General features: G+C 37.8%; 1 protein-coding gene across 4 annotated transcripts; it reads right to left on the reverse strand.

Annotated features, from left to right (window-relative positions):
* ZNF322 (zinc finger protein 322) lies at positions 1-25,393 on the reverse strand. 4 transcript variants are annotated; one of them, XR_645826.3, is made up of 6 exons: positions 25,079-25,393; positions 24,193-24,281; positions 16,075-16,113; positions 9,273-9,342; positions 2,188-4,354; positions 1-1,255 (listed from the first exon to the last, which is right to left on the reverse strand). XR_645826.3 is itself a non-coding variant. In XM_009204606.3 (5 exons), the coding sequence occupies exon 5, from the start codon at positions 4,177-4,179 to the stop codon at positions 2,971-2,973; it is 1,209 nt and encodes a 402-aa protein (XP_009202870.1). In that variant the 5' UTR covers positions 4,180-4,354; positions 9,273-9,342; positions 16,075-16,113; positions 24,193-24,281; positions 25,079-25,393; the 3' UTR covers positions 1-2,970. The 4 variants fall into 4 exon arrangements, 3 of the variants coding, with proteins under 3 accessions (XP_009202870.1, XP_003897246.1, XP_009202871.1); XM_009204606.3 differs by having other exon boundaries at positions 1-4,354; XM_003897197.3 differs by lacking the exon at positions 16,075-16,113 and having other exon boundaries at positions 1-4,354.
* Positions 25,394-26,200: the final 807 nt, after the last annotated feature.

Consider the following 26,200-nt stretch of genomic DNA (forward strand, 5'->3'; position numbering starts at 1 on the left):
TGGAGTTTTTCAGAACAAATGTTTATTTAAGAATTAAGGGCAAACAAAAACATTAAAGCATAGGAATACATCAACCGAATACAAGTTGTCTTGTTTGGTCTGAAATCTTGAAAAAGTTAATCTAACTACTTACCTGAGGTAGATTTAGGTTGGCACTGCTTCAAGGGAACCTCCATCCATCCCAGAAGTTACCATCTAGTTTTGGTTACAGGCTCCCAAGTGGTCCTCTCCAACCTCAGGTTATGCTATATGAATAATACCAAAACCTTTTTTCTCCCATGGTTAAAAGTCCTCAGTCTTGTTTCATACTCCCAAAGTTCTCTGTTTGAGGGATGGTCCATCATTAATTTACTTAAAAACCAGAGACAACTACCAGTAAGATCAGTAAAAGAGGGTCAAGTCATTGCCCTGTTAATGATACCAACTTTGACCCCTTCTCCATGTTCTCTCTAATGACTAACAAGTAGCCATAAGGACTACTTTTCATCACCACCATGCCTCACACCCAATACTATTTTAAGTATATTACAAATGTCAAACACATACTAGTGATAGGCATGATTTTCACCAAAGAGAAAAAAATACATCTTGTGTGTCTTACCATACTGGGCATTTTTCATGGTACAAGAGCTATTTCTAAAAATTACAAAAACATGTCAGATCAAATAAACTTCCAGGATCTTTTTCTAAAAGAAAGAAAAATACCCTAGAATCCTTATTATCACTATAAGCTATATTCACTGGTCCTAATATTATCATGATCATCAACCAGCCATTAGGATCAAAGCTTAGAGTCATACACAAGGTAGCAGTGTAGCAGTTAGCCAACTCCAAGAATCCAAATGGCAATACTCTCTGAAGCTCAGGGATCTGCTAGGACAAATCAAACCAAAATCAGAGGATTTGGACTAGTAACAAAATTTCTATTCACTAGTCTACAAAGTCCCAAATACTACAGGAATCTGAAGTATTGGTATTACACGTCTTTGAATCTGAGGGAAGAAAAAAACTGAGATGTGACCATTGATAGATCTCTGGATTAATTATAGTATTTCTGGAGATCATTAAAGACAATCCTAATTATACTTTTAAATTGGAAACAAGTACTTATCCTTAAGCCTCTGATGAATCCGCCAACTACTTTTCCCTTCTAGTATTTAGAATTCTGCATTCCACGCCAAATATATACCTTATAATGTGGTGATTGCAATCCTTTCCCTGGGATTAAAAGGTATTTTCTCTTTCCTTGGCAGAACTGAAATAAATGAAAGATGTATCATTATGGGTCTTGATTTGCTATAAACAGCAGGAAAATGGAGTGAAAAGAACACTAGGTTTGGAGTTAGGACACTCAAAATAAAAAAAAAGCCTTACTCTTATATTAATAATGCATCATTATGTGATTTTTTACTCTATGCCTACTGAGGCTTAAACTTTTCTTTCAGTCTTCCTGTAGCCATTTTACTAGGAGTTGACTGTGGGTATCTATTGCTGAAAGAGATGATCAGTGAAGTCACAAAAATATGGACACTAAAACCATCATAACCATTATATGAAATTTGCACTTTGAGTTAAAAAGAAATGAATTTCTAAACTTGAAATTTCAAATACCAGCAAAAACTTGAAAGATATTTTAGGGGAAAAAACTTTTGAGAGTATGCCTCAACTGACACTAAGTAAAAAGCTGAGTATGTCTCTCTTTATAAGATTGGTCCTGCAAAGGGAAAACTATTGGGAGAGTTTTGATCTAGGATAGCTACTCCCTAGCTTCTTAGTTCATTTCACTGCCACCAAAAGGCTGCCATGTTACTATCAACACTCTAGTCCCGTCCTAGACAAGCATAAAAATATCAACCAAGGCAAAGTCAATATACTCCTTTCCCCCAACAGTAACACATGCCACACCTTCTATCATAAGGTTACAGTCCTTTCCTTTATTGGATTTCTGAAATTTTTAAAAAGTAAAAGTAAAGCAATCATTAAGTGGTTCAGATAAAAGAAAAGCATCTTTACCTGAGTTAACCATCAGGTCTACTCTGACCCGCCCTAGCTTCTCCCAGAACAAGATTCGGGGTATCTAAAAAACTATTTTCATACTGATTTCATGTAAAGTCCTCTCTATCATATGAGTCAACTAACTATGAGAACAGTTCTTCTCATACATATTATATGTATATAGATTCTCACCCACAAGTAAATCTCTCACTGCAGAACAGGTTTTTGGGGGCCCAATAAGACAGGAGCTTCTACCAAAGGTTTTTTCAGACTCAAGGTAAGTATGGGTTTTTTCACTTATGTGAGTTCCCTGATGTACCACAAGAGTTGATCACTAACAAGCACTCTTCATTCAGACACTTGTAGTCTTTCCTCAGATTGGGTTTTTTTTTGGGAGTGCAAACCCAAGTAAGGCTCTCCAATGAATGTTTTTGCCATACTTAAGACAAATATACAATTTTTCACCAGTATGGCTTCTCTGATGGGTAAGTCAGAGTTCTGTTAGAAGCTTTTTCCACACTTGCTGGGGCTTCTCCCCAGGGTGGGTTTTCTGAGATCCAATGAGATGTTCATACTGTCTGCAGCACGACTGACACTGAAGGCATTTAAAAAGTTGTTCTCCGGTGTGAATTCTCTTGTAATGAGAAGGGCTGAGCATTGCTAGAAAGCTCTCTCACACTCAGTGCATTTGTAAGGTTTCCCACTTGTATGAATCCTCTTGTGAGGGATCAAATTTGAGCTCAGATAGAAAGTTTTCAAAAACTCTGGGCATCTGAAGTTTTCTCATTGGAGTGAGGATGTGGTGTTCTGTGAGGGCAGCTCTCTGGGCAAAGAATTTCTCCTACTTCCAATTGCAGGCTCTCTGGTCTCCACTGAATTCTGAGCTCTCAGCAAAGTCTGAGATTTGTCTTCATCTTAATGAGTTCTCTGATACGTAAATAATTTTTAAGATTGGTATTACAGCTTCTTGTCTGGTCAAGACATCTGTGAGGCTTCTGATGCATGGGGAGGGCTAAGCTCAAGACCTTTTTCACTCACATTACAGATAAATGGTTTTTCACCAATGTGTACTGTCTGATGTTGAAGAAGGGCTGAGCTCTGGTGGAAGCTTTTATCACATACGGTGTATTTGTAGTGTAGCTCCTCTGTTTGAGTTCTCATTTTCTGTTGGGCAACAAAGTCCATACCTAGGAGGAAGCCACTCTCACACGTAGACCACTGATGTGGTTTCTCTTCCATGTGAATTCTCTGATGTACAATAAGATCTGAGCTACAGTTAAAACTTTTCTCATACTCAAGGCATTTAAAAGTGTGAGTGTGAGTTGCCTGGTGCCTAATTAGGTTGGCACTCCGAGTAAAACTTCTCATACATTCCAGGCATTTATACGGCTTCTCACCTGTGTGGACTCTCTGGTGTACGATAAGGTCTGATTTCTGGCCAAAGCATTTTTCACAGGCACCACACTTATAGGGCTTCTCCCCAGTATGAACTCTTTTATGTACAATGAAGGCTGAACGGTGTCGGTAACTTTTCTCACACTTATTACATTTGTAGGGCCTTTCCCCAGTGTGAGTTCTCTGGTGGCTAATAAGATCTGATTTCCCACTGAAAGCTTTTTCACACTCGAGACACTTAAATGGTTTCTCACCTGTGTGAGTTCTTCGGTGCCTTATGAGGTTTGTACTTCTACTGAAGCATTTGTCACACTCACTACATAGATACGGTTTCTCGCCAGTATGGCTTCGCTGGTGGACGAGCAGATCAGAACTCTGACCAAAATTCTTGCCACAAATGTCACATGTATAGAATTTTTTACCTGCGTGTGTTCTCTGATGTCCTGAAAGCGCTAAGTGGTGCCAAAAGCTCTTCTCACATTTGCTACATTTATAAGGTTTCTCGTAATTGTGGATCCTCTGGTGTGAAATAAGATCTGAGCTTTGGACAAAGGTTTTCTCACACATATCACATTTATAAGGTTTCTCCCCAGTATGGGTTCTCTCACACATAATAAGAGCTAAGTTTTCACAGAAGTTTTGCTTGCATTCAAGGCACTGGTATATATGACCATCTATTTGAGTAATCTCATGCACATGAATAAAAATCTTTTTACCCTTCTGAGGGCATACATTATATATTTTCCTTTTTTGAGTTCTCTGATTACATCTCTCTTCTGAAGTGTACATTTTCTATGGCTCTCTCCTAGGGAGTTTTCCACTGGTCTTCTTGACCCATCATTGCCCTCACAGTCATTTTCTTGATAAAAACTTGGAGGATACATCTGTTTCAGGCCTTTCAGTCATGAGCCTCTACAAGTTTCCAGCATCATATACGTTAATTCCTTACTTGACATTTCCAACCCTGTGAGACAAAGTAGAAATATTATTTATATTCCTACAACTAAGAAAAGAATTCTCAAAATTAAAATCACTGCAGAAAAGACAAACTCTGTATCAGAGGCCCTAAGTCTTCTAGGTTTTATATGGCTTGAAATCAGTTATTTGCTTTTACTCTTTGCTAATATAAAACTGATCAGCAATACATATGGGAAACTACAAGTAAGAACTCTTTCCTCTATGAATCTGGGTAATTTTAAAACAAGAGCTCTTCATCTTTCTTTGCTTCAGCTGAGAAATCAAGACAAGACTAATAATTATTATGCCTGCTCATGAAGAAAGCAAATCAAAAGGGACCGTCAATGAGTATCTCTGGAGTCCTTTCTGCAGAAAGCTTGGAAGAAAGTAGTTAATGATCATTAGAATTCCCAGTGACCAGAGAGAAAAGTAAGGTTTCTATGACTCTATCTTCTTAGTGGTGATATTAGGCAAGTTTCTTAACCACTGTGTGCTTTGTTTCCTCATCTGTAAAGTGGATTAATAATAGAAACTACCTTACACGGTCCCGTAGAACATTAAATCACTACGAATCTCCTGGTAAGCCCTCTGTTTTGGCTCTTACTGTCACTATTATTATGACAAAGGGGCTTAAGATTCTGCTTTGATATGATTATATAAGCACATAACTTGCTCAAAAAGAAAAATCCTGACTGATTATAGATAAAAGTCTAGGCTTGGAACATAGATTTATAACAGATGTTTCTTCACATGGTGAAAAGCTGTAAAAAAAAGTTGTTTTCCTCCTCATTCTATGGTTTAGAGGTATGCATACATACAGAAATGCCTAAAGGATCAAGTATCTTAAAAAGAGTTAGGTTGATTCAAGAGAGTTCAGAGGGAGTAATGAGTCAATGCATTTATCAACTACCAAAAATAGACTAAATAACATAAATAAAAGGAAGAAAAGAAGCCATTTTCCATATCCTTCACACTTAACTCTCTTCAGTGATCTTTTCATATGTTTGAACCTCTCCCTCATACATTCAGAACCCCCCATCCATCACCTAAAGAGTATGACCTGATAATTTTGCTTCCTATTTTACTAAGAAAATGGAAGCAAGCAAGCAAAACACCACCACATACACAAAACCAAAATCCTTTCCACATGCTCCCACCACATCAAACAACCTCTTTTAAGTGTGGTCATATACTGCATCTTTCCTTCTGCTACCATAAATGACAAACTTCCCTTGCTCAACCTAAAGATAGCCTTTCCATCTGTATACCCACTTTGTTCACAAGGACCTCACTCTAGCAATTCCACCCTCCCTTTCCTGCATTATCAATTTATTCCTTCCTATTGGACCATTCCAATATTATTTCTCTTCTCAAAAACAAAAGCACAATCAACCAGAAAAGCCTCTCAACTGCTTCACACTCAGGCTGTTCTCCCATTTCTCTGTTCCTCTCCGCAGTAAAACTCTTTGAAATAAATACACCTGTTCATTGTCTCCAATTTTTGTATTCCAAGATTTCTGGAACATACTCCAATTAAACATTCAACCCTCACCACTTCACCAAAACCACTCCTGTTAGAAACCTACAAGCTCTTAAGAAATCTGACTCCTAGTTACTACTCCAATCCATTTCTCTGCTCTTCCTCTACTTACTCATTGCACTCCAGTCACCCTGAGTTTTTGTTGTTGTTCAAATAAGACAGACTCACTCCCATTTCAGGGTCTTTAGCCTTGGTATCTCTTCCTGGCTGAAGGGTTCTTCTTCAAGGAATCTTCAAGGCTCTCTCTCTCACCTCATTCAGATCTTTGCTCAATTGGCATATTCTCAGTGAAGTCATTTCCAACCACCCTGTTCTAAACTGTACCACACCTCCATCCCAGCTGACTCACACAAACAATACTCCTCTCCTTTTCGATTTTGTTTTTCTCCAGAGAATGTAAGCCCCTAAAAGACAGGGATTTTTGGCTCACTTCATTCACAGTTGTTTCCCCAGCACTTAGAACAGTGCCTGGCACACAGTAGGTACTCAAACCTAGAAGAGGAGTTCTTACTTGGTATCCACAGATTCCTAGGTAATTTTTGAAACCTTTGAAACTGCAAAATGTTCAGTATATGTGTACTTTTCTGGGGAGAAGGTACACAGTTCCTTAAATTATCAAAAAGGTCCAGTATCCAATAAACTAGATATTAGATTGGAACCTATTTGTAAAGGAAATGATATTAAAGCTCACCGAATACAGCAAATTACTAAGTGTAATGGGACCAGAACACAAATAACACTTGCACTCAGAGAAAACAGGAAGTCAAAAGGATCTAAAAGACATGGTAGTAACATGGTTACCGCTGGGTAATGAGATGATAGATAACATTCTGTTTCATCAATTTGTTAACCACAGTTTTCCAATTTCCATTCAGCAATTTGTATGCTTTCCTTGCGAAAGGCACAGAGGCTGCTACTTTTACTTACTTTTATTGTAGTAAGTAAAAGTTATTTATAAATATAAAAAGATATACCAAGATTTCAAATGTCAACTCAGAACTGTTCTAAAATTTAAAGGGATAGGAGAAAAAACTGAATGAGGTGGGAGTAGCGCAGTATCTTCAGAGTCAAAACACAGATCCACAAGAAATGTAGTATTGTGACCACAGAGGGACATAATGGGAGAAAAATGCACTGCAAGGCTAACAAGAATGGGGAAGTCAAAACTGAAGCAGACAAGCTAAACAAAACAGACATGTTTATGCTAAATACAGTGATTAAAATTCTACATTTCAAATATGTGGCGGAAAGAGAGATCAGACTGTTACTGTGTCTATGTAGAAAAAGGAAGACATAAGAAACTCCATTTTGATCTGTACTAAGAAAAATTCTTCTGCCTTGAGATGCTGTTAATCTGTAACTCTAGTCCCAACCCTGTGCTCGCAGAAACATGTGCTATATTGACTCAAGGTTTAAGGGATTTAGGGCTGTGCAGGATGTGCCTTAGTAAAAATGTGTTTGGAGGCAGTATGCTTGGTAAGAGTCATCGCTATTCTCCATTCTCCAGTACCCAGGGACACAATGCACTGTGGAAGGCTGCAGGGACCGCTGCCCAAGAAAGCCTGGGTATTGTCCAAGGTTTCTTCCCACTGAGACAGCCTGAGATATGGCCTCGTGGGAAGGGAGAGACCTTACTGTCCCCCAGCCCAACACCCGTAAAGGGTCTGTGCTGAGGAGGATTAGTGAAAGAAGAAGGTCTCTTTGCAGTTGAGATAAGAGTAAGGCATCTGTCTCCTGCTTGTCCCTGGGAATGGAATGTCTCGGTGTAAAACCCGATCGTACATTCTATTTACTGAGATAGGAGAAAACCGCCTTATGGCTGGAAGTGAGACATGCTGGCGGCAATACTGCTCTTTACTGCACCGAGATGTCTGTGTAAAGTCAAACATAAATCTGGCCTATGTGCACATCCAGGCACACCACCTTTCCTTAAACTTATTTATAACACAGAGTCCTCTGCTCACATGTTTTCCTGCTGACCCTCTCCCCACCATTACCCTATAGTCCTGCCAATCCCCCTCACCAAGATAGTAGAGATAGTGATCAATAAATACTGAGGGAACTCAGATACCAGTGCCGGTGCAGGTCCTCACTTGCTGAGCTCCGGTCCCCTGGGCCCACTTTTCTTCCTCTATACTTTGTCTCTGTGTCTTATCTTTTCTCAGTCTCTTGTCTCTACCTTGTGAGAAATACCCACAGGTGTGGAGGGGCAGGCCCCCTTCACAAATATTTGAGCATATCTCTATGATCTATGAATTGTCCTGGAAATTACTTTTTTCTGGTCCAAATTACATCTTTCAGGTGACTTTCACAGTATCACAGAACTCCTTAGACTATAAGACCAGAGTATATTCTGTCACTGTCACAATCTCAATCCTCAAAGCCTAAAGTATCACAAGCATTACTCCTATTTTATTAAACTGAGTTTACAGAGCTAAATGGCAAGTATCTGCTTTTGCCTTATAGTCAAAGGAAGTGAGCAAAGGACTTACACTGGGGCTGGATGCAAGATGTACTCCACCTATCGCCTGCCTCATCTCAGTTAATGGCAAATTCATCCTTTATTTCTTCAGGCTAAAATCTTGGAGTCATCCTGTACTCTTCTTTCTCATACCTCACAATCAAGCCATCAACAAATTTGTTGGCTCCATTTCAAAACACATCCAGAGTCTAACCACTTCTCACCAGCTTCTGTTGTTACATTCCGGTCCAAACCACTCTTTATTTCTTACTTTTACAATAGCCCAACAGGTCCACTTGAGCTGCCCTGCTAGCCTGTCACTGCCTCTCTGACACCCTTTTATATTATTCTTCTCTTTGCATGTTCTAATCCAGCCGCAATGGCTTCCTAGCTGTTCCTCATCCAGATATACTCCCCTTAGGGCCTTTGCGCTTTCTTTCTTCTGCCTACAGCTTTCTTCCTCCAGATGTGTGCACAAATTTCTTTTAATTCCTTCAAAGACTATTTTTTTCAGATGTCATTTCTGAGGAAGGCCTTTCCTAATCACTCTGTTTAAAGTTGTGAATAGTCTTCATGCCCCAACATTCACTATTCCCCTTTTCTGCTTTACTTTTCTTCATGGCACTCAAAACCTTTTAACAGACTACATAATTCACTTTATTCAGTTTATTGTCTATTGCTAAAATATGACAAGCATATCTGTTTCGTTTGATGATCTTTCCCTACCATATAAAGTAATGCCAGGTACAAAGTTGGTGCTTAACAAGCATCTGCTAAGTGCATGAATGAATTCTCATTGAAATTCTATTTCTCTACTTGTCTGATAAAAGGACTGAATGTCACAAAGAATGGGAGGTACTCTGATGAGATGGAGACTGGGAAAGAGAAGGGACACTTCAAAATACTGAAGTAACTGTAGCTTACCTAGAATCCAGACGGAAGAAAACATACATTCTTGATCCTGAGAATTTGATTTCTCAAGGAAGATAGCATTCTGTAAAACACAAAGCCAAGAAAAGGATAGAAAGCCATAAATGAGAGAATTTAGCACTAGATCATTTACACTCAAAGGACTTAACAATGGGTAAACTACAGTTAAAAAGAACAGATGGGTTTTCTTATCTAATCCCTTAAATTCAATTCTGTAGAGTCTTAAATCATCCCATATGACTCCTTAGAATCTATAACCCATCTGCACAATCTATAGCTTCCTTTGCAACTATAACAACATTGCAGCAAAGGGCTCCTAACACTAAATCTTGGTGGTATCTTGAAAACACTAAGCCATTATCTTCCCCACAGGAACTCAGGCTGTCCTGATCCAAAGTATAATAGAGACTACAAAGTATTTTTGGGATTATAACAAAATTACCACCTTACTACCACTGGAACCCACGTAATTATCACAATTTTGGTTATTCAAAATTTATAACACCCTAAGTTGCTTTATATTTCAACCACAAACAACCCAGGAGGTGGTCAATTAGGGGCACAAAAAGAAGTTAGAGAGTCCACACTTAGCCGCTGATATCTTTCTCTAGAAGTTTTAACCTGCCTTATCCTTAGGTTAATGGGACTTTCATTTCCCTCAACAACCTTCCTGCTACTGAGGATCAGAAGCAAAAATGGAACTACTTGGACCTATAGGGCCATAGAGCTGAGGCTCTCTATGACACTTAGCTCATAGCTGCTAGTATTCAAATGACGTTTTATGGCTCTAGTTCCAGGTAAGATGGAGTAAACACATGTCACCAATGTTATCCTACTGAACCCAACTAAGAAGTCTGGACAGAACGTATGGCCCAGTTATTTGACAACTCTGAAAAGCACATAGCATGCAAGTCAGGAAAGACCAGAAATTTAAATGCCATTCAACCAGCAGTGATTTTACTTCCTTTTTTTTTCCCCCCTTTTGGTCCTCTTCAGTATCCTGGGGCCTAAACTCAATGTAGCCCTAAATACAGAAATGAGAAAAAGCTGTAAAACATAATTGTCAACTGAGACTTTTCAGAAAACCTATAAGCTTCCACATCATTTATTTATTTATTTTTATTTTAAGTTCCAGGATACCTGTGCGGGATGTGCAGGTTTGCTACATAGGTAAACGTGTGCCTATGTAAATGTGTGCTGTACCTATCAACCCATCACCTAGTTATTAAGCCCAGCATGCATTAGCTATTTTTCCTGATGTTCTCCCTGCCCCCACACCTTGCTACAGTCCCAGTGTGTGTTGTTCCTCTCCCTGTGTCTATGTTTGGATTGTTTGGCTCCCACTTGTAAGTGAGAACATGCAGTGTTTGCACACCAATTATTTAAAATTGGCCATGGAAGTCAATGGACAGAAAACTGACTTAAATATGAAAAAAAAAAAAAAAAAAGGAAAATATCTCTAGAGGAAATATAAAGAACGTGGTAATAAAACACAGTCAGAGGGGATAATGGTGGCTACAGAAATCCAAATCTCTCAATACATCCTTTTAAAGCAGTAAGAAAAAGATGAACAAATGTACTATACAAAGCCCACACTGTCACCAAATCCCATATAGCTGTCTCTCACATTCTAGCCATAAGCTATCAATGAGAGCAAGGACAATCTGAGAATGTGGGGTAAAGAGAAGAGAGCTAGCAGTGGGCAAGATTGACCTAAAATTTATTGCCAGAAAGAAAAACCCACTCTAAGTACAAAAAACTTTATCACAAATAAGTATGTAAAAAAACAAAACAAAACAAAACAAAAAGCCATTTAGGGTTCAATAATATCTGCAGTTTCAGGTATACACCAGGAGTCCTGGAACATATCCCCCACGAATAAGGTGGGATTACAATGTTGTATTAATGGCAGGTGAGAGTTAAAAGATACTATTAAACTAAAAAATCATCTGAAGCTAAAATGGCCTTTTAGAAAAGAAAAATTTTAAAAACCTTAAAAATCAAATAATTAAAGGTTAAATATAGAAATTTATTTTTTTAATGGACTAAAGGCATTAAAAAAGATCTAAGTACGGACGGGTGCAGTGGCTTATGCATGTAATCCCAGCACTTTGGGAGGCCGAGGCAGGTGGATCATCTGAGGGTGGGAGTTCGAGACCAGCCTGACCAACATGGAGAAACTCTGTTTCTACTAAAAATACAAAATTAGCCGGGCATAGTGGTGCATGCCCGTAATCCCAGCTACTCGGGAGGCTGAGGCAGCAGAATCACATGAACCCTGGAGGCGGAGGTTGCGGTGATCCGAGATCATGCCATTGCACTCTAGCCTGGGCAACAAGAGCAAAACTCCACCTCAAAAAAAAATAAATAAATAAAATAAATCTAAGTACAAAAGTAGCTAATGTAACAAAAATCAAACATTCAAAACAGAAAGTCATGAAAGAGCTATGAAAACCTATCATGTAGAAAAACATGTAATAAAATACAGTTATAACAAATAATATGACATTGTTAAAACCAAACATCAACTATATCAATAAATATAAGTGAGCTTAACACGCCTATTAAAAGAAATTTTCATTTTGGCTCACAAGCAAGACCTAACTGTATGCTATATACAAGAGACACCTAAACCAAAGTGATTCAGGCAGGCTAAAAGTAAGCAGGTGGGAAAGGGAACACTAGGCAAACAGAAACAATAAAAGTAGAGCTTTTGATCCTGATATCAGGCAAAGTAGAGTTCAAGCCAAAAGCATTAAACATAAGAATACTTTCTAAATTACACTAAAGTCATGGTTATTTATGTATCACATTACACAGAAGGCACATTTACAAAGGAAAAACAGAGACACAGATACAAAGAAACAGAGGTAAAGTACTAATAATAGGAAAGCTTAATATACCACTCTCAATAAAAGACATACAAACTGGACCAAGAAGAAGTAATGATGCAGAAGGCCTAAATAACCTAATTAATAAGTAAATCTTATTTATATTAAACTGTATGCCATGATAAGTACACATTCTTTTCAACCACATATGAATCATCCACAAAAATCTGTCATATATTATGTAACAAAGAAAGCATCATTAATTCTCATAAAGAAACATTATAAGAAACAATCTGCAGTAAAACTAGAAATTTATTAAAATATCAAATAACAAAAGGTCCTTTCAAATCGGGGGAAAATAAACCATTAAAAAACTCTTCAGTAAAAAGGGCAATGAAAAATACAACAAAATTTCTAAGTATTCATAATTGAAAATATTATATTTACAATCTATGGGATAAATTTAAAGTAGTTTATGCCTATATTTCTTTAATCAATAAAAACAGAAGAATTAAACTGAACAAGTTAAATTCTTAGATCAAAAGCTAATAAAATAAATTTCAATTGAGCCCAGGAGTTCAAGACCAGCCTGGGCAACATAGCAAGATCCTGTCTCTATCATTTTTTTAAATGGGAAAAAAATCAAAATAATAACAAAAATAGATAAAAGGAGAAATCAATGAACTAGAGAATACAAAAACAGTAAATCTAATGATAAATCAAAATCATACTTATTTTGTAAAACTTAAAGAAACAGATAAACCACTAGGTAACTTAAAGAAGAAAAAAAGGGAGAAAGCACACATTTACAAAATAAGAAATGACAAGGAAGAATAACCACCGAACAGAAAACACACACATACATTAAACCACTTTGTAAATCTCTATATAAATAAATATGATTAACTATGAAATAAGTGTTTCTTTATGAAACACAATTTATTAGAGTTGACTCCACTAAAGACATAAAGTTTTAAAACACCAATTTGCAGAGAATAAATAGAAAAAGTTATAAAGGAACCATTCCATAAAAAGCACTAGGCCTACATTGTTTCACAAAAGAATTCTACAAATCTAAACAGACCAAATAAACACAATGCTTCATACATATTTTCCAGAGCACTGAAAATAAAGAACAACTTCCTAATTATTTTTGTGAAACAAGAATAGCACTGATAACTAAACTGATGAAAAGAGTATAAAAACTATTAATGTCCAATATTGCTTTTTTTTTTTTTTTTTTTTAAAGAGTTGGGGTCTTGCTCTGATGCCTGGGCTGGAGAAGAGTGGCCCAATCATAGCCCACTGTAGCCTCAAACTCCTAGGCTCAAGCAATTCTCCTGGCTCAGCCTCCTGAATAGCTGGGACTATAGATACACACCACCATGCCTGGCTAACATTTTTTATTAATGTGAGAAATACTAATAAAAATCGGTATCACATAAAGAAAATAATATACCATGACCAAGTGGAATTTTTTGCAAAACTGGGTCAAAATTAAGACTATCTTTCAATATGAGGAAATCCACTAAATATAATACCCCATATAGACCTATGGAGAAAAATAATGTAATTATCTCCATAGACGGTGAAAGAACTTGCAACAGAAATCAGCATCTATTCTGGATAAAAACACTCAAGAAAGTGGGAATTAACAGATACTTCCTTTTAATATCATAAAACATACATTCTTTCATCCAATACCTTAAGTTAGAAAAACTATAATAACTTTTACTAAGATCAGGAACAAGGCAAGGATGGCCAATACTCCTCTTTTCAGTCACTGACCTGGAAGTATTAATCAATGCAATTAGAAAAATCAATTAGAGGTGTGAAAGAAGTAAAACTATCTCTATTGGAGGTGATTTAATAGTATAATTAGAAAACCCTACAAAGGACCAATGCTAAAACTAATTCAAATGATAAAGGAATTCAGTATGACAGCAGGATATAAAATTTACCACATAGAAATCACCAGTTTTTAAAATAAACATAAATAATACCTAATTGGAACACACAATGATAGAGAACAACCTTTGTATAACAGCAGCAATATAAAACTACTTAGAAATAAATAAAAATAGGCCGGTGGTGGCTCAAGCCGCAATCCCAGCACTTTGGGAGGCCGAGATGGGGGATCCGAGGTGGAAGATCCCGAGACATCCTGGCTAACACGGGTGAAACCCCGTCTCTAGAATACAAAAATAGCTGAGTGAGGTGGGCTGAGCGCCTATGATCCCAGCTCCTCGGGAGAGCTGAGGCAGAGGAAGAATGCGTGAACCCGGAGAGTGGAGCTTGTAGTGAGCTGAGATCCGACCACTGCACTCCAGCCCTGGGCCTGAGAGACTCCGTCTCAAAAAAGAAATAAATAAAAAATAGCCATGCCCAATAAACCATAGGAAAACTTTCTCCCTCCTAACACCCAAAAATAGACTTGAAAAAATGGAAGGACATCCTTTGTTGTTGTATAGAACAATTCAATATTATGAAGATGTTCCCTCCTAAGACTTATAAACAATGCAATCTCAATAAAAATAACAAGCTTATTTATGAAACTAGACTAAGGAGAGGCAAACTATGGCTCACAGGCCAATTCTGGCTTGCCACATGTTTTTTTCAAATAAAATTTTACTGAAATAGGGTCATACTTATTCATTAATGTATTGAAAGGCAGAATTGAATAGTTACAATAGAGACCAGATAGCCACCAAAGCCTAAATAAAATACTTTCTGGCCCTTTACAGAAAAATCTCCAATGCCTAAGCTATACAGTTGCTACTCAAGTTCACTTTGAAAAGACCAACAAGGACAGCCAGGAAGCAATGAAAAGACAGACTATGAAGGGTAACTAAACCCATGAGACATTAAAATAAACTCTAAAGCTTCTAATATTAAAACAACAGAGTTTCAAAACACAATTAGATAAAGAGACAAATAGAACAGAAAATCCAGAAATAGACACAAACACATATAGAAATTTAGTATGCAATAAAAATGACATCTCAAATCACCAGGGCAAAAATGGACTTTTAAATAAACGATGGTAAAACATCAAGGTAGCCACATGAAAATAGGTACAATTTCATCTATACCTCATACAACTCCCAATTGGTTAGGGATCTAAATGTATACATGGAAACGATAAGCTACTGTAAGAAAACTAAAGTAAATTCTACTTTAATCTCAGGGTACCAAAAATTTTCTATCTGTAAGACTAATCATTTGACTAAAAATAAAAACTTTTTTTTTAAGTTTTCTTTTTTCTATTTTATTTTATATTTTTTGAGACTGAGTTTTGCTCTTGTTGCCCAGACTGGAGTGCAATGGCGTGATCTTGGCTCACTGCACACTCTGCCTCCTGAGTTCAAGTGATTCTCCCACCTCAACCTCCTGAGTAGCTGGGAATGCAGGCATGAGCCACCATGCCTGGCTAATTTTGTATTTTTAGTAGAGACGGGGTTTCTCCATGTTGGTCAGGTTGATCTCAAACTTCCGACCTCAGGTGATCTGCCCGCCTCAGCCTCCCAAAGTGCTGGGATTACAGGAGCGAGCCACCGTGCCGGCCAAAAACATTTTATATATATAAAAAATGAACAAAGTCAACAGTCAATGGGCAAACTGAGATAAAATATTTGTAACAATATTTGAGATACAGGAACAATATACCTAATATATAAAGATCTCTTAAAAATTGATGGAAAATAAAAATCTGATACAAAAATAAGCAAAAGACAATTCTCACACACAAAAAATATAAAAATGTCCCTTAAACATATGAGAAGCTGTTCAATCTCACAATTAGAGAAATGCAAATTAAAATACATGACATTATTAGGAACAGAGAGAAACTTCTTCAAGTTGATAACAACATCTACAAGAAAACCACTGCTAACATCATACTTAATGGTGAAAACTTAGAAGCTTTCAGCTAACATCAGAAACAAGGTAAGAATGTTCTCTCTCACCACTGCTTTTCAACATCATACTGGAACAGACAGATAATGCTGTAAGACAAGAAAAAGAAATAAAAGGTATACAGATTAGGAAGGAAGAAATAAAACTGTGTTTGTAAGTGACATGACCACATATGTAAAAATCTGAAAAAATAATCAACAAAAAACTCCTGGAACTAAGAAGTGATTACAGTTAAGGTTGCACAATACAGGGTAAATATACAAATCAATTATTTTCCTCTATGCCAGCAATGAACAAGTGAAATTTGAAATTAAAAACATAATACCATTTACATTAACACTCTAAAAAATGAAACATCTTAAGTATAAATCTAACCAAATATGTTCATAATTTATGCAAAGAAAATTTAAAAACTCTAATAAAAGAAATAAAAAAGAAAACTAAATAAATGGAGGGATATTCCACATTCATGGATAAGAAGATTCAATATTGTCAAACAGTCAGTTCTTCCCAACTTGTACTACAGATTCAACACAATCCCAGCAAATTATCTTGTAAATATTGACATATTGATACAAAGTTTATATGAAGAGGTAAAAGACCTAGATTAGCTATCATAATGCTGAAGGGGAAGAACAAAGTTGGAGCGTTGATGTTACCTCTAAGTTCAACACTTACTATATACTACTTGAAGTTACAACACTAAAGATACAGTAATCAAGAAAGTGTGGTAATGGTGAAAGAACAGACAAATAGATAAATGGAACAGAAGAGAGTCCAAAAATATACCCATATATATAGAATCAGCTGACCTATGATAAAGGAACAAAGGCAATAGATACAATGCAGAAAAAGATAGTCTTTTCAACAAATGGCGCTGAAGTAACTAGACATTCACATGCAAAAAAAAAAAGAAGAAAATCCTGTCATTTGCATCAACATAAATGAAGTTGGAGGACATTAAGTGAAATAAGACAGACACAGAAACATGAATACCACGTAATCTCACTTACATACAGAGTATAAAACAGTCTAACTGATAGAAACAGATGGTAAAATGGTGGCTACCAGGGGAGAGGTAGCGGGGTTGGGAAGATATTGGTCAAAGGATACAAAATTTCAGTTAAACAGGAGGAATAAGTTCTAGAGTTCTACTCTAGGTAAGTTCTAGAGTTCTACATCATGGTGACTACAGCTAGTAAAAATACACTGCATATTTGAAAATTGCTGAGAGTAGATTTTATGTTCTCACCACAAGAAATGGTATGTGAGGTAATATATGTTAAATAGCTTGATTTAGCTATTCCACAATGTATACATATAAATACATACATATTTTACTTCTCAATTAAAAAAAATTTACAAACCCCAAATGAATCAGATACCTAAGTATAAAACACAAAACTATAAAACTTCTAGAGGATAACATAGGAGAAAATCTAGACGACCTCGGGTATAGCAATGATTTTATTTTTTTGGAATGGGGGTCTCGCTCTGTGACCCAGGCTGGAGTGCAGTGGTGCGATCTCAACTTACTGCAACCTCTGCCTCCCAGAATCAAGTGGTCCTCCCACCTCAGCCTCCTGAGTAGCTGGGACCACAGGCATATGTCACTAGTCCAGGCTATTTTTTTCTATTTTTGGTAGAGACAAGGGTTTTACCATGTTGCCCAAGTTGGTATTGAACTCCTGAGCCCAAGTGATCTGCCTACCTTGGCCTCCAATAGTGCTAGGATTACAGGCGTGAGCCACCACGCCTGTGCTGGCAATACTTCTTAGATACAACATCAAAGGCATGATCCATGGAGGAAAATTGACAAGCTGGACTTTAAAATTAAAAATGTCTGCTCTATGAAACAAACTGTCTAGAGAATGAGAAGACAAGTCACAGACTGGGAGAAAATATTTGCAGAAGACACATCTGATTAAAGACTGTTATTCCCAACATTTTAAAATCTCCCAAATATACAAAAATATACATATACCTTAAAACTCAACAAAAAAAAAAAACCAGTTTAAAAAATTGGCAAGTCGAGCCAGGCGTGGTGGCTCACGCCTGCAATCCCAGCACTTTGGGAGGCTGAGGCAGGTGGTTCACCTGAGGTCAGGAGTTCAAGATCAGCCTGGCCAATATAGTGAAACCCCGTCTCTACTAAAAATACAAAAAATTAGCTGAGCCTGGTGGCAGGAGCCTGTAATCCCAGCTACGAGGGAGGCTGAGGCAGCAGAATCGCTTGAACCTGGGAGGCAGAGGCTGCAGTGAGCCGAGATGGTACCACTGCCCTCCAGCCTGGGCAACAAGAGTGAAACTCTGTCTCAAAAAAAAAAAAAAAAAAAAATTATAGATACCCCATAGAATGTACAATATAAAGAGTGAACCCTAATGTAACCTATGGAGTTTGGGTGACAATGATGTATCAACTTAAGTTCATTGATTGTAAGAAATGTATCACTCTGTTGAAGATATTAACAGTGGGGGATGCTGTGTGTGCTGTGTGTGTGGTATGTGCATGTGTCAGGGTAAAGGGAGTGGTAGGGGACATACAGGTACTCTCGGTATTTTTTGCTCAATTTTCCTATGAACCTAACAGTTCTCTAAAAAGTAAAGTCTATAAAAATGAAATAATTTTTTAAATGTACATGAAATACCAGTTCTCACCAATTAAATCTGCATACATTAAAAGGTATGACAATGCATTTTGTGGTCAACACTGTAAGGAAACAGACACACTCATATGTTGCTGGGGGGGATGCAAATTGGTAAGTCTATATAAAAATGAAGTAATTTTTTAAAAGTACATGAAATACCAGTTCTCACCAATTAAATCAGCATACATTAAAAGGTATGACAATGCATTTCGTTGTCAACACTGTAAGGAAACAGACAAACTCTGTTGCTGGAGAGAATGCATATTGGTACAATCTCTTCCGCAGGGGAATGTGGCAGTATGTAACAAAACTAGATATACATTTACTTTTGACTCAGCAATCCCATTTCTAGAAATGGACTCTGAAGATTCAACTCCAATAACATGAAAATATAAAGCATAATATTACTCACTGTAGTAATGTTTGTAATGGAAAAATATTTAAAATAACTTAAATATCTGTACATAAAAAAATGGTGAATAAACTATGGTACATCCACATATAATGGAGTACTATGTCACTGTAAAAGAGAATGTGGAACATCTTTATCAACTGATGTGGAGTGATTTCCAAGATAAATTATAAATTTTACAAAGCAAACTGTAAAAAAGTATGTTGTATTTTATGTAAGAAAGTAGAAATAAAAATATGTATTTCTCCACTTGCCCCAAAAAACAAGAAAGTAATGAGATTGGTTATCATTACAAGGCAGATAAAAATGGAACTGGGGGCACAGGAAAACAGAATTGGGTGGAGGAGGAAGAGTCATGTTTCTCTAAGAATATGAAGACACAACACACATATTTTTACTTTTAGAATTTTGTTATATTTTACATATTCAATAAATGAATGAACTAATGAACTAAATAGTCAAGATGGAGGAGAAAAGCATAAAAACAAACGTACCTGTGTTTCAAATAAATAACAACTATGCAGAAGAGGAAAAAAAAACTCTTTAACACAGTATTGGGACTATGTATATTCAATCTCAAGATAAAAATAACTCAAATCAGTAGAGGTTTTCTCCCCTGTCGGGATAAGGATACACTACTTAATGTGTATCCTAGGACTGCATAAATAAGTAAATATACTATGGATAATGTCACCTAGATTCCTCATTGTCAATGAAGAAGGCTAAAAATATAGAAAAGAGAAAGGCTAGAATCAACTCTGTAGTGTTTAACTGGAATTAGAAGTATCAGTATAAGTCAAGATTTTAAGGTTTATATAGAGAATAAAGAAATGTATGTATGTGTGAAATTGTGTGTGTGTATTTTTTTTTTTCCTAGTAATGTTTGCTGAGAAGTCACAGAAACAATAAAATCCTAGTAGTAATGAGTATACCAAGCATTCAGATATGGGTTTCTAAATACCATTCTCCATTGAAAAGAATCAAGACTCTTTGGAGAAATGGCTGTTTCCAGGGTTTGGAAAGTGTAAGATGAGCCTGGACTATCCTGATGTGTCAGAAAGTAAGGAAGTGCTCAAAAAGTGGTGCAATATGCCAGAAGGACCCATAATTCAGGATGGAAGGACTGCCACTGTACAAATCTGGAACAAGTAGAACACTGAAATAAGTAATAACAGTAATAAATTAGTCACACAATAAGAATCCATGAATTTGTACTCATTTAAAAAAAAGTGTATAGAAGGGAAAGCTTTTTTGCATTAGAAAAGCAAACAAATATAGAAGAAATGATGGAATTAAAAACTTCATGTTCAATCAAGAGTACTGTGCAAAAATCTAGTGGATGAAAAATTTTTTGAGAATCAAGATATTTACATAATCTGAAAATATCTCCCCACTAGATATTTAATAATTATAAATACAAAAAGAGTAACTTCATAGTATAGAAACCTGGAAGACGCCACCTTAACCAAGTGGTACTTCAACTAAAGTGAATATGACCAGTAATGAGCTAAAACATCATGTGCCTCCTAATATGATGCAAAGAGAAAAACATAACATCACTTCTGAGGTATCTTGCCAAAAATGTCTAACCTGAATCTGATCACGAGGGAACATCAGAGAAACCCAAACTGAGGGAAACTACCAAATAAATGGCCTAAATATTCAAAAACTGTCAAAGTTATGAAAGACAAAGTCTGAAAATATATTCACAATAGAGACAATATTATAATTAAATTAAATGACTGATGCTGAATTAGATCTTGGCCCACAAAAAACATTTTTCTCTTTTTGTCTTAAACAACATGAGTGGAGCAATTGGCTAAGTTCAAACAAGGTCTGGAGATTAGATAACAGTACTTATTCTATGAATGTTAATTTCCTGACTCTGATAATGGTAACGATAATTTCTAGAGAATATCCTTGTTTTTAGGAAATATACAATTGAGTATTTAGGACAGGCTTTCTCAACCAGGGTTCTAGAAAAGAAGTCCCCACAGAAAATGAATCTGAATGACTGTTTTCTCAGTTCTCCTAAGGATGGCATGTAGCTAGTAGTACTGTACATGCATATGGAGATGTTGATTCTTATTTCTTCTGTTGGAGAAGAGGCACGATGTCTACAGCTTACTCTCAAATGGTTCAGGAAAAAAATCTATATATACGTATATGCGTATTGCTATGCTTTGAATGTGTCCTCCAAAGTTAATGCATTGGAAACCTGATCCCCAATGCAGTGACGCTGGGAAACGGGTACTAATGGGAGGTATGTGGGTAACAGGGGCACCACCCTCATAGACTAATGCCATTATTTCAGGAGTCAGTTCCTCATAAAAAGATGAGTTTGGTCCCTTTCTGAGCACTCTTGCTTGCTCTCACTCTCTCTTTGCCCCTTTGCCATGAAATGACACAGAAAGAAGGCTCTCACTAGATGCCAGTCCCTGTCTTGGACTTTCGAATCTCCAGAATCATAAGCCAATAAATTTCTGTTCATTACAAATTACTCAAGTCTATTGTATTCTGTTATAGCAGCCCAAAACAGACTAAAACGTTTGTTTAATAGAGTCAAAATCCTAAAGCAAACATGGTAAACTGTTATTTAGAGCATATGGGTGAAGGGTATATGGGAGTTCTTTGTATCATTTTGCAATTTTTGTATGTCTGTACTTATTCAAAATTAAAAAGTATTTTATTTTGGTTTTCAAAAAACATGGTGGCTAAAGGTTGGTTTATTTTGGTGGTTAATACTGACAGTTTAAGCTCTGTATGCAGATTTTGGTTCAAATTCCCACTCTACTCCTTTGTAGCTGTGGTGAGTAACTTAATTTCCTTTAACTTCAACTTTCTCTTTTTTCCTCACAGAGTTGCTATGAGAACCAAGACACTGCCGGTACTAAGCTCAATGTGTAGGTCTCAGTAGATGCTTAATAAATGGTAGATTCTACTATTTTCTTAATTCTACCTTCACATGCACAGAACCACTAACATGTATTAAGCCCATTTTCTATGCCTGATTCTTGTGCAAAGCCTTGTTCAAAACCCACTTAAAATAACTAATAAAACAATTTGGCCAGTTAATGATAAATATGAAGATTATGCAAAAACTAGAAAAAATTTATGGAGCAATATTAGAAGGAAAAAGAAGAATTCCAACTCAGAATCACAATTAAGTAAAGATATGCAGGGATACAGACAAATAGCTGTAAGATGGGGGGTTCATTAAAGGTTTTGTCTTTTAAAATTTGTACTATTGTTAAGCTCAATAGGAGAATACAGTGAAAATAAAGGATTCTTAGTTTTGTCACAGCCAAGCAAATCATTTACATTTTTCCCTAAAGTTATCAGTCCAAGGTGTCTTATTTGTGCTAAACAACCAATGAAGTGTGGGGCATTAAGAAGAAAAAGAAAAAAAAAACTGAATAAATAAGGAAATAATTTTCCTATTTATATCCAAGTTTTTTTTTAGATGTCAACACCTTAAAAAGTAAGTGTGGGTGCCAAACCTCAAAACAGATCATAAGGCCGGGCGCGGTGGCTCACGTCTGTAATCCCAGCACTTTGGGAGGCCAAGGTGGGTGGATCACAAGGTCAGGAGATCCAGACCAACCTGGCTAACACGGTGAAACCCACTCTTCACTAAAAAATACCAAAAAATTAGCCGGGCATGGTGGCAGGTGCCTGAAGTCCCAGCTACTCGGGAGGCTGAGGCAGGAAAACGGTGTGAACCCAGAAGGCGGAGCTTGCAGTGAGCTGGTATCGTGCCACTGCACTCTAGCCTGGGTGACAAAGCGAAGACTCCGTCTCAAAAAAAAAAAGATCATGACACTTCCCTAATTTCAAATACTGTTTCCTATCACACTCAGAATAAAATCCAAAGTTTTTACTGCCCTACATAATGTGGTACCTCTGCGTATCTTCAGCCTCACAGGCCACCTCCGAGCTTTTTGCACCTGTTCCTTCTGCCTAGAATGCTCTTTCCCATGCAGCTTACTCCTTTATTGGACTCAAGTCTCTGCTTGAAGACTACTTCCTCAAAAAGCAGCACACCCTGACTACCTTATCTAAAATTTAGCCTGTGTTGCTTTATCCCATTTTATTTCTCTCCATAGCACTTATCACCATTCAACTTTGTGGTACACATTTTATATTTGTTCATTTGTTTGTCTTTTTACTAAAATATAACTTCTATTAGGGTTAGGACTTAGTCTTTTGCTTACTGTAATATCCCTAGTACCTAGAGTACATTTGTTGAATAAATGAAAAGTGTGAACAAATACCAGAACAAAAAGGCAATCATCATCCTTGGACCCCCAGTAGCAATATAACAGACTAGACCAGTAGCCCTGGCTGGTTCATCTAGCAAGCCCAAATACATCTTTCAAGTCTTAGCTCCAGGGTACCCTCCTTTAGGATGCTTCTCTTGCCGCATCCTAGGAAGAGACTAGTACTCTTTCATGCCTAGGGTCGAAGTGAAAGGAATAAACTGGAAGACAACAAAAGTCCAAGCAGACAGGCTAATTCATACAACTTGAGAGTTCATGGTTATCCTTAAAAGGTATATGGGACCAAGAGACAAAGTTAGTAAAGAATTATTTAAAAACTAGATGGTGTTTATAGGCCTTAGGCTTGGAAATTTCTCATTTATTTTTCATTGATTACATAGATTATCTCATTTAGTCCTCCCAAGGATCCTATAAAATAGGTATTAATACCAATGTTTGGATCTTACAGATGGAAAACCTGATGCTTACGGCAGTTAGATAATCACCCAACAACTTACAAATAGTAAGTAGCAGAGTCAGGATTTAAATACCTATCTTCTGACTCCAGAGCCTACCTAAGCATTAGGCATACTACCCTCTTTGTGTTACAAATCAATCAAAAAGCAATTACTGCAAGCCTAATGTGTATATGCATGCATGTTGAAAAGGAGTAGAAAATAGCCTTAAGTTGGTAGGATAGGGCCCAGTTTTATCACTCTGCTATCTTAGGAGCTAAGAAAGGGCCATTCTCTTTTTCCATATATCTTCTCCCATACTTTCCTTTCACCCTGCCCCACCCCACGCCCCCATCCACATTTATACAGAAACAGAGCCTGGTATGCCACTTACCATAACAAGAAAGACTCAAGACCATCTTCCTTTTGGTTTCAAAAGGTCTCTAGTCCAGAACTATTCACAACACTCAATTCTTCTCTCTCCTAGAGGAAAAATAAATAATGTAGACGATGACCTTGTGAAATTTATAATTCATAATTTTTCTAGAGCTGGCCTAGAAAACTGGTCTGATTTCCTCTCCATTCCAGTGAGCATCCTTCAACCATAGCTTATCTCTTCCTATCTTTGCTTACATTGTTTCTCCCGCAGGAAGTACCTGCCACGGGTAGCCATCAGTTCCGACTAACTCTAGACAAAATGTCAGGAGTCTTTCTGAATAATTACTAACTGCAACTTCGTAACAAAGCCCTAAGCCTCGTTTTTCGTTTGTTTTTTCTCCTTCTGCTAATTGTTTTTGTATGTATTATCTCAGCTTCTAAGATCAAAGACCCATTCGTCTACAAACCCCAAAGTGCACGCGATAAGTGTATATAATATAAAGTTATATGTAATTCCGTTTTCCAAAAAGAAATGGTTATAGGAAGATTAAACAAACCAGATTTTTCTGCAGATAGATTCAACTGCAACATAATTAATTCCTGCACTGAAGATGAGAAAAATCCACTCAACGTCCTTTTTTTCCTCGATATATATGAAAGATATATTTTGCTTTGAAAAGTGCCTTGCCGTGTTTACTATTATTATCTCTAGGAACTACCGTACTAAGGTTCTCTTCTTTCAACTTTTCATTGACCATCTTTCAGTCCTCCGTCCGCCGTCAGGGGGGACCAGACCATGCTCAGTGTCCAGGAACAGGGGCTGGTCCCACTCGACTGTGGCCCTGGGTCTTGAGTCCCGCCGCGCACCCTTCCCACCCCTGGGCCCCGCAGGCCGCGCTTACCCTGCAGCCGCCGGCGCCGCCCCTAGGCCTGGGGACAGCACTTCCGGTTACTCTCCGGACACTCGAATCTGGGCTTCCTGGCAGCCGCAGACTCTGCGGTAGTGGATCTAAGAGCCAGGCATCGGGAAGGAAAGAAAAGCAAACCCGGGACGGACGAGAGCTAGGAGCAACTCCCTTCGTGCGCCTAGACTAAGGGAGTTGAGCCCAGGCCGCCCACAGAACGCTTTAACAGAGCGCTTTAAGGGCCCACAAGGCCGGTTACGCAAACCCTTTCAAGCTGGCTGGGAAGAGGCCGGCGCAGCCCCACCCCCGCAAGTCACATGATCACCCCGGTCCGGCTATTAGGGCGTTTCAACCCCGGCCCCTGGGCCAATAGGAGCCGAGTCTTCGGAAAGGGGCGGGGCCCGGGGCGCCTGCGCTCTGGGAGCCCTCGGCGCTTTGGTGGGAGGCGGTCTTGGTCGCGCAGTGGAAGGCCGGCTGTGGGGGTAGGCAATCACTGCCACCTTGTCTAACAAGAAACGGCACCAACAGCGTTGCAGTTTATGTTACAGTTTTCCCAAGGCTGTTAACTGAGGTCTCAAACCAGGAGTAGAGTCACAAAGATTAGATGCCACTGACCCTGAGAAAAGCACCTGGAAAGATCTGGAAGAGATAGAAGATTCTGAAGCACAGTGGCAGCTTTGTCATCCACGAAGATGTGGCCAGCGAGATGGAAGAAATGCTTTTAAAAGTGGTGGACTTGTGTGGGTGGAGAAAACTGCAGCGAGAGAAAGTACTGTGGGAGGTTCCCCAGTCCTTGCTGATTATGTTTCTGATTTGGAATCAGCTAAGAGTAAATCACCTAGTGGTGGGCTGGAGCAGAACCCACAGTTCTTTAGCTTGAACACTGGGTATTCTCCCAGCTCAGTTGTTCAATTAAAAACAAACAAACAAACAGTTTTTAAATGTCCTCAGCTATCAAAGGGGAAAGGTGAGTAGTAGGAATATGGAAAACCAAACCCTGGGCAGCCTGGCCAAGGACTTGGATTGTGAGCCGATTGCTGGGGTTTAGTAATTGAGGAGCGCAGCCTCTGGGGCACGTGTTCAGTATTAACTAATCATGTTCCTACTATTGGAATTCTT

This window comes from Papio anubis, chromosome 6 (genome assembly GCF_008728515.1).
Source record: "Papio anubis isolate 15944 chromosome 6, Panubis1.0, whole genome shotgun sequence".
NCBI lineage: Eukaryota > Metazoa > Chordata > Mammalia > Primates > Cercopithecidae > Papio > Papio anubis.

Coding starts and splice junctions, on each gene's coding strand:
- ZNF322 (XM_003897197.3), bottom strand. CDS start 4,179: ATGTACACTTCAGAAGAGAGATGTAATCAGAGAACTCAAAAAAGGAAA.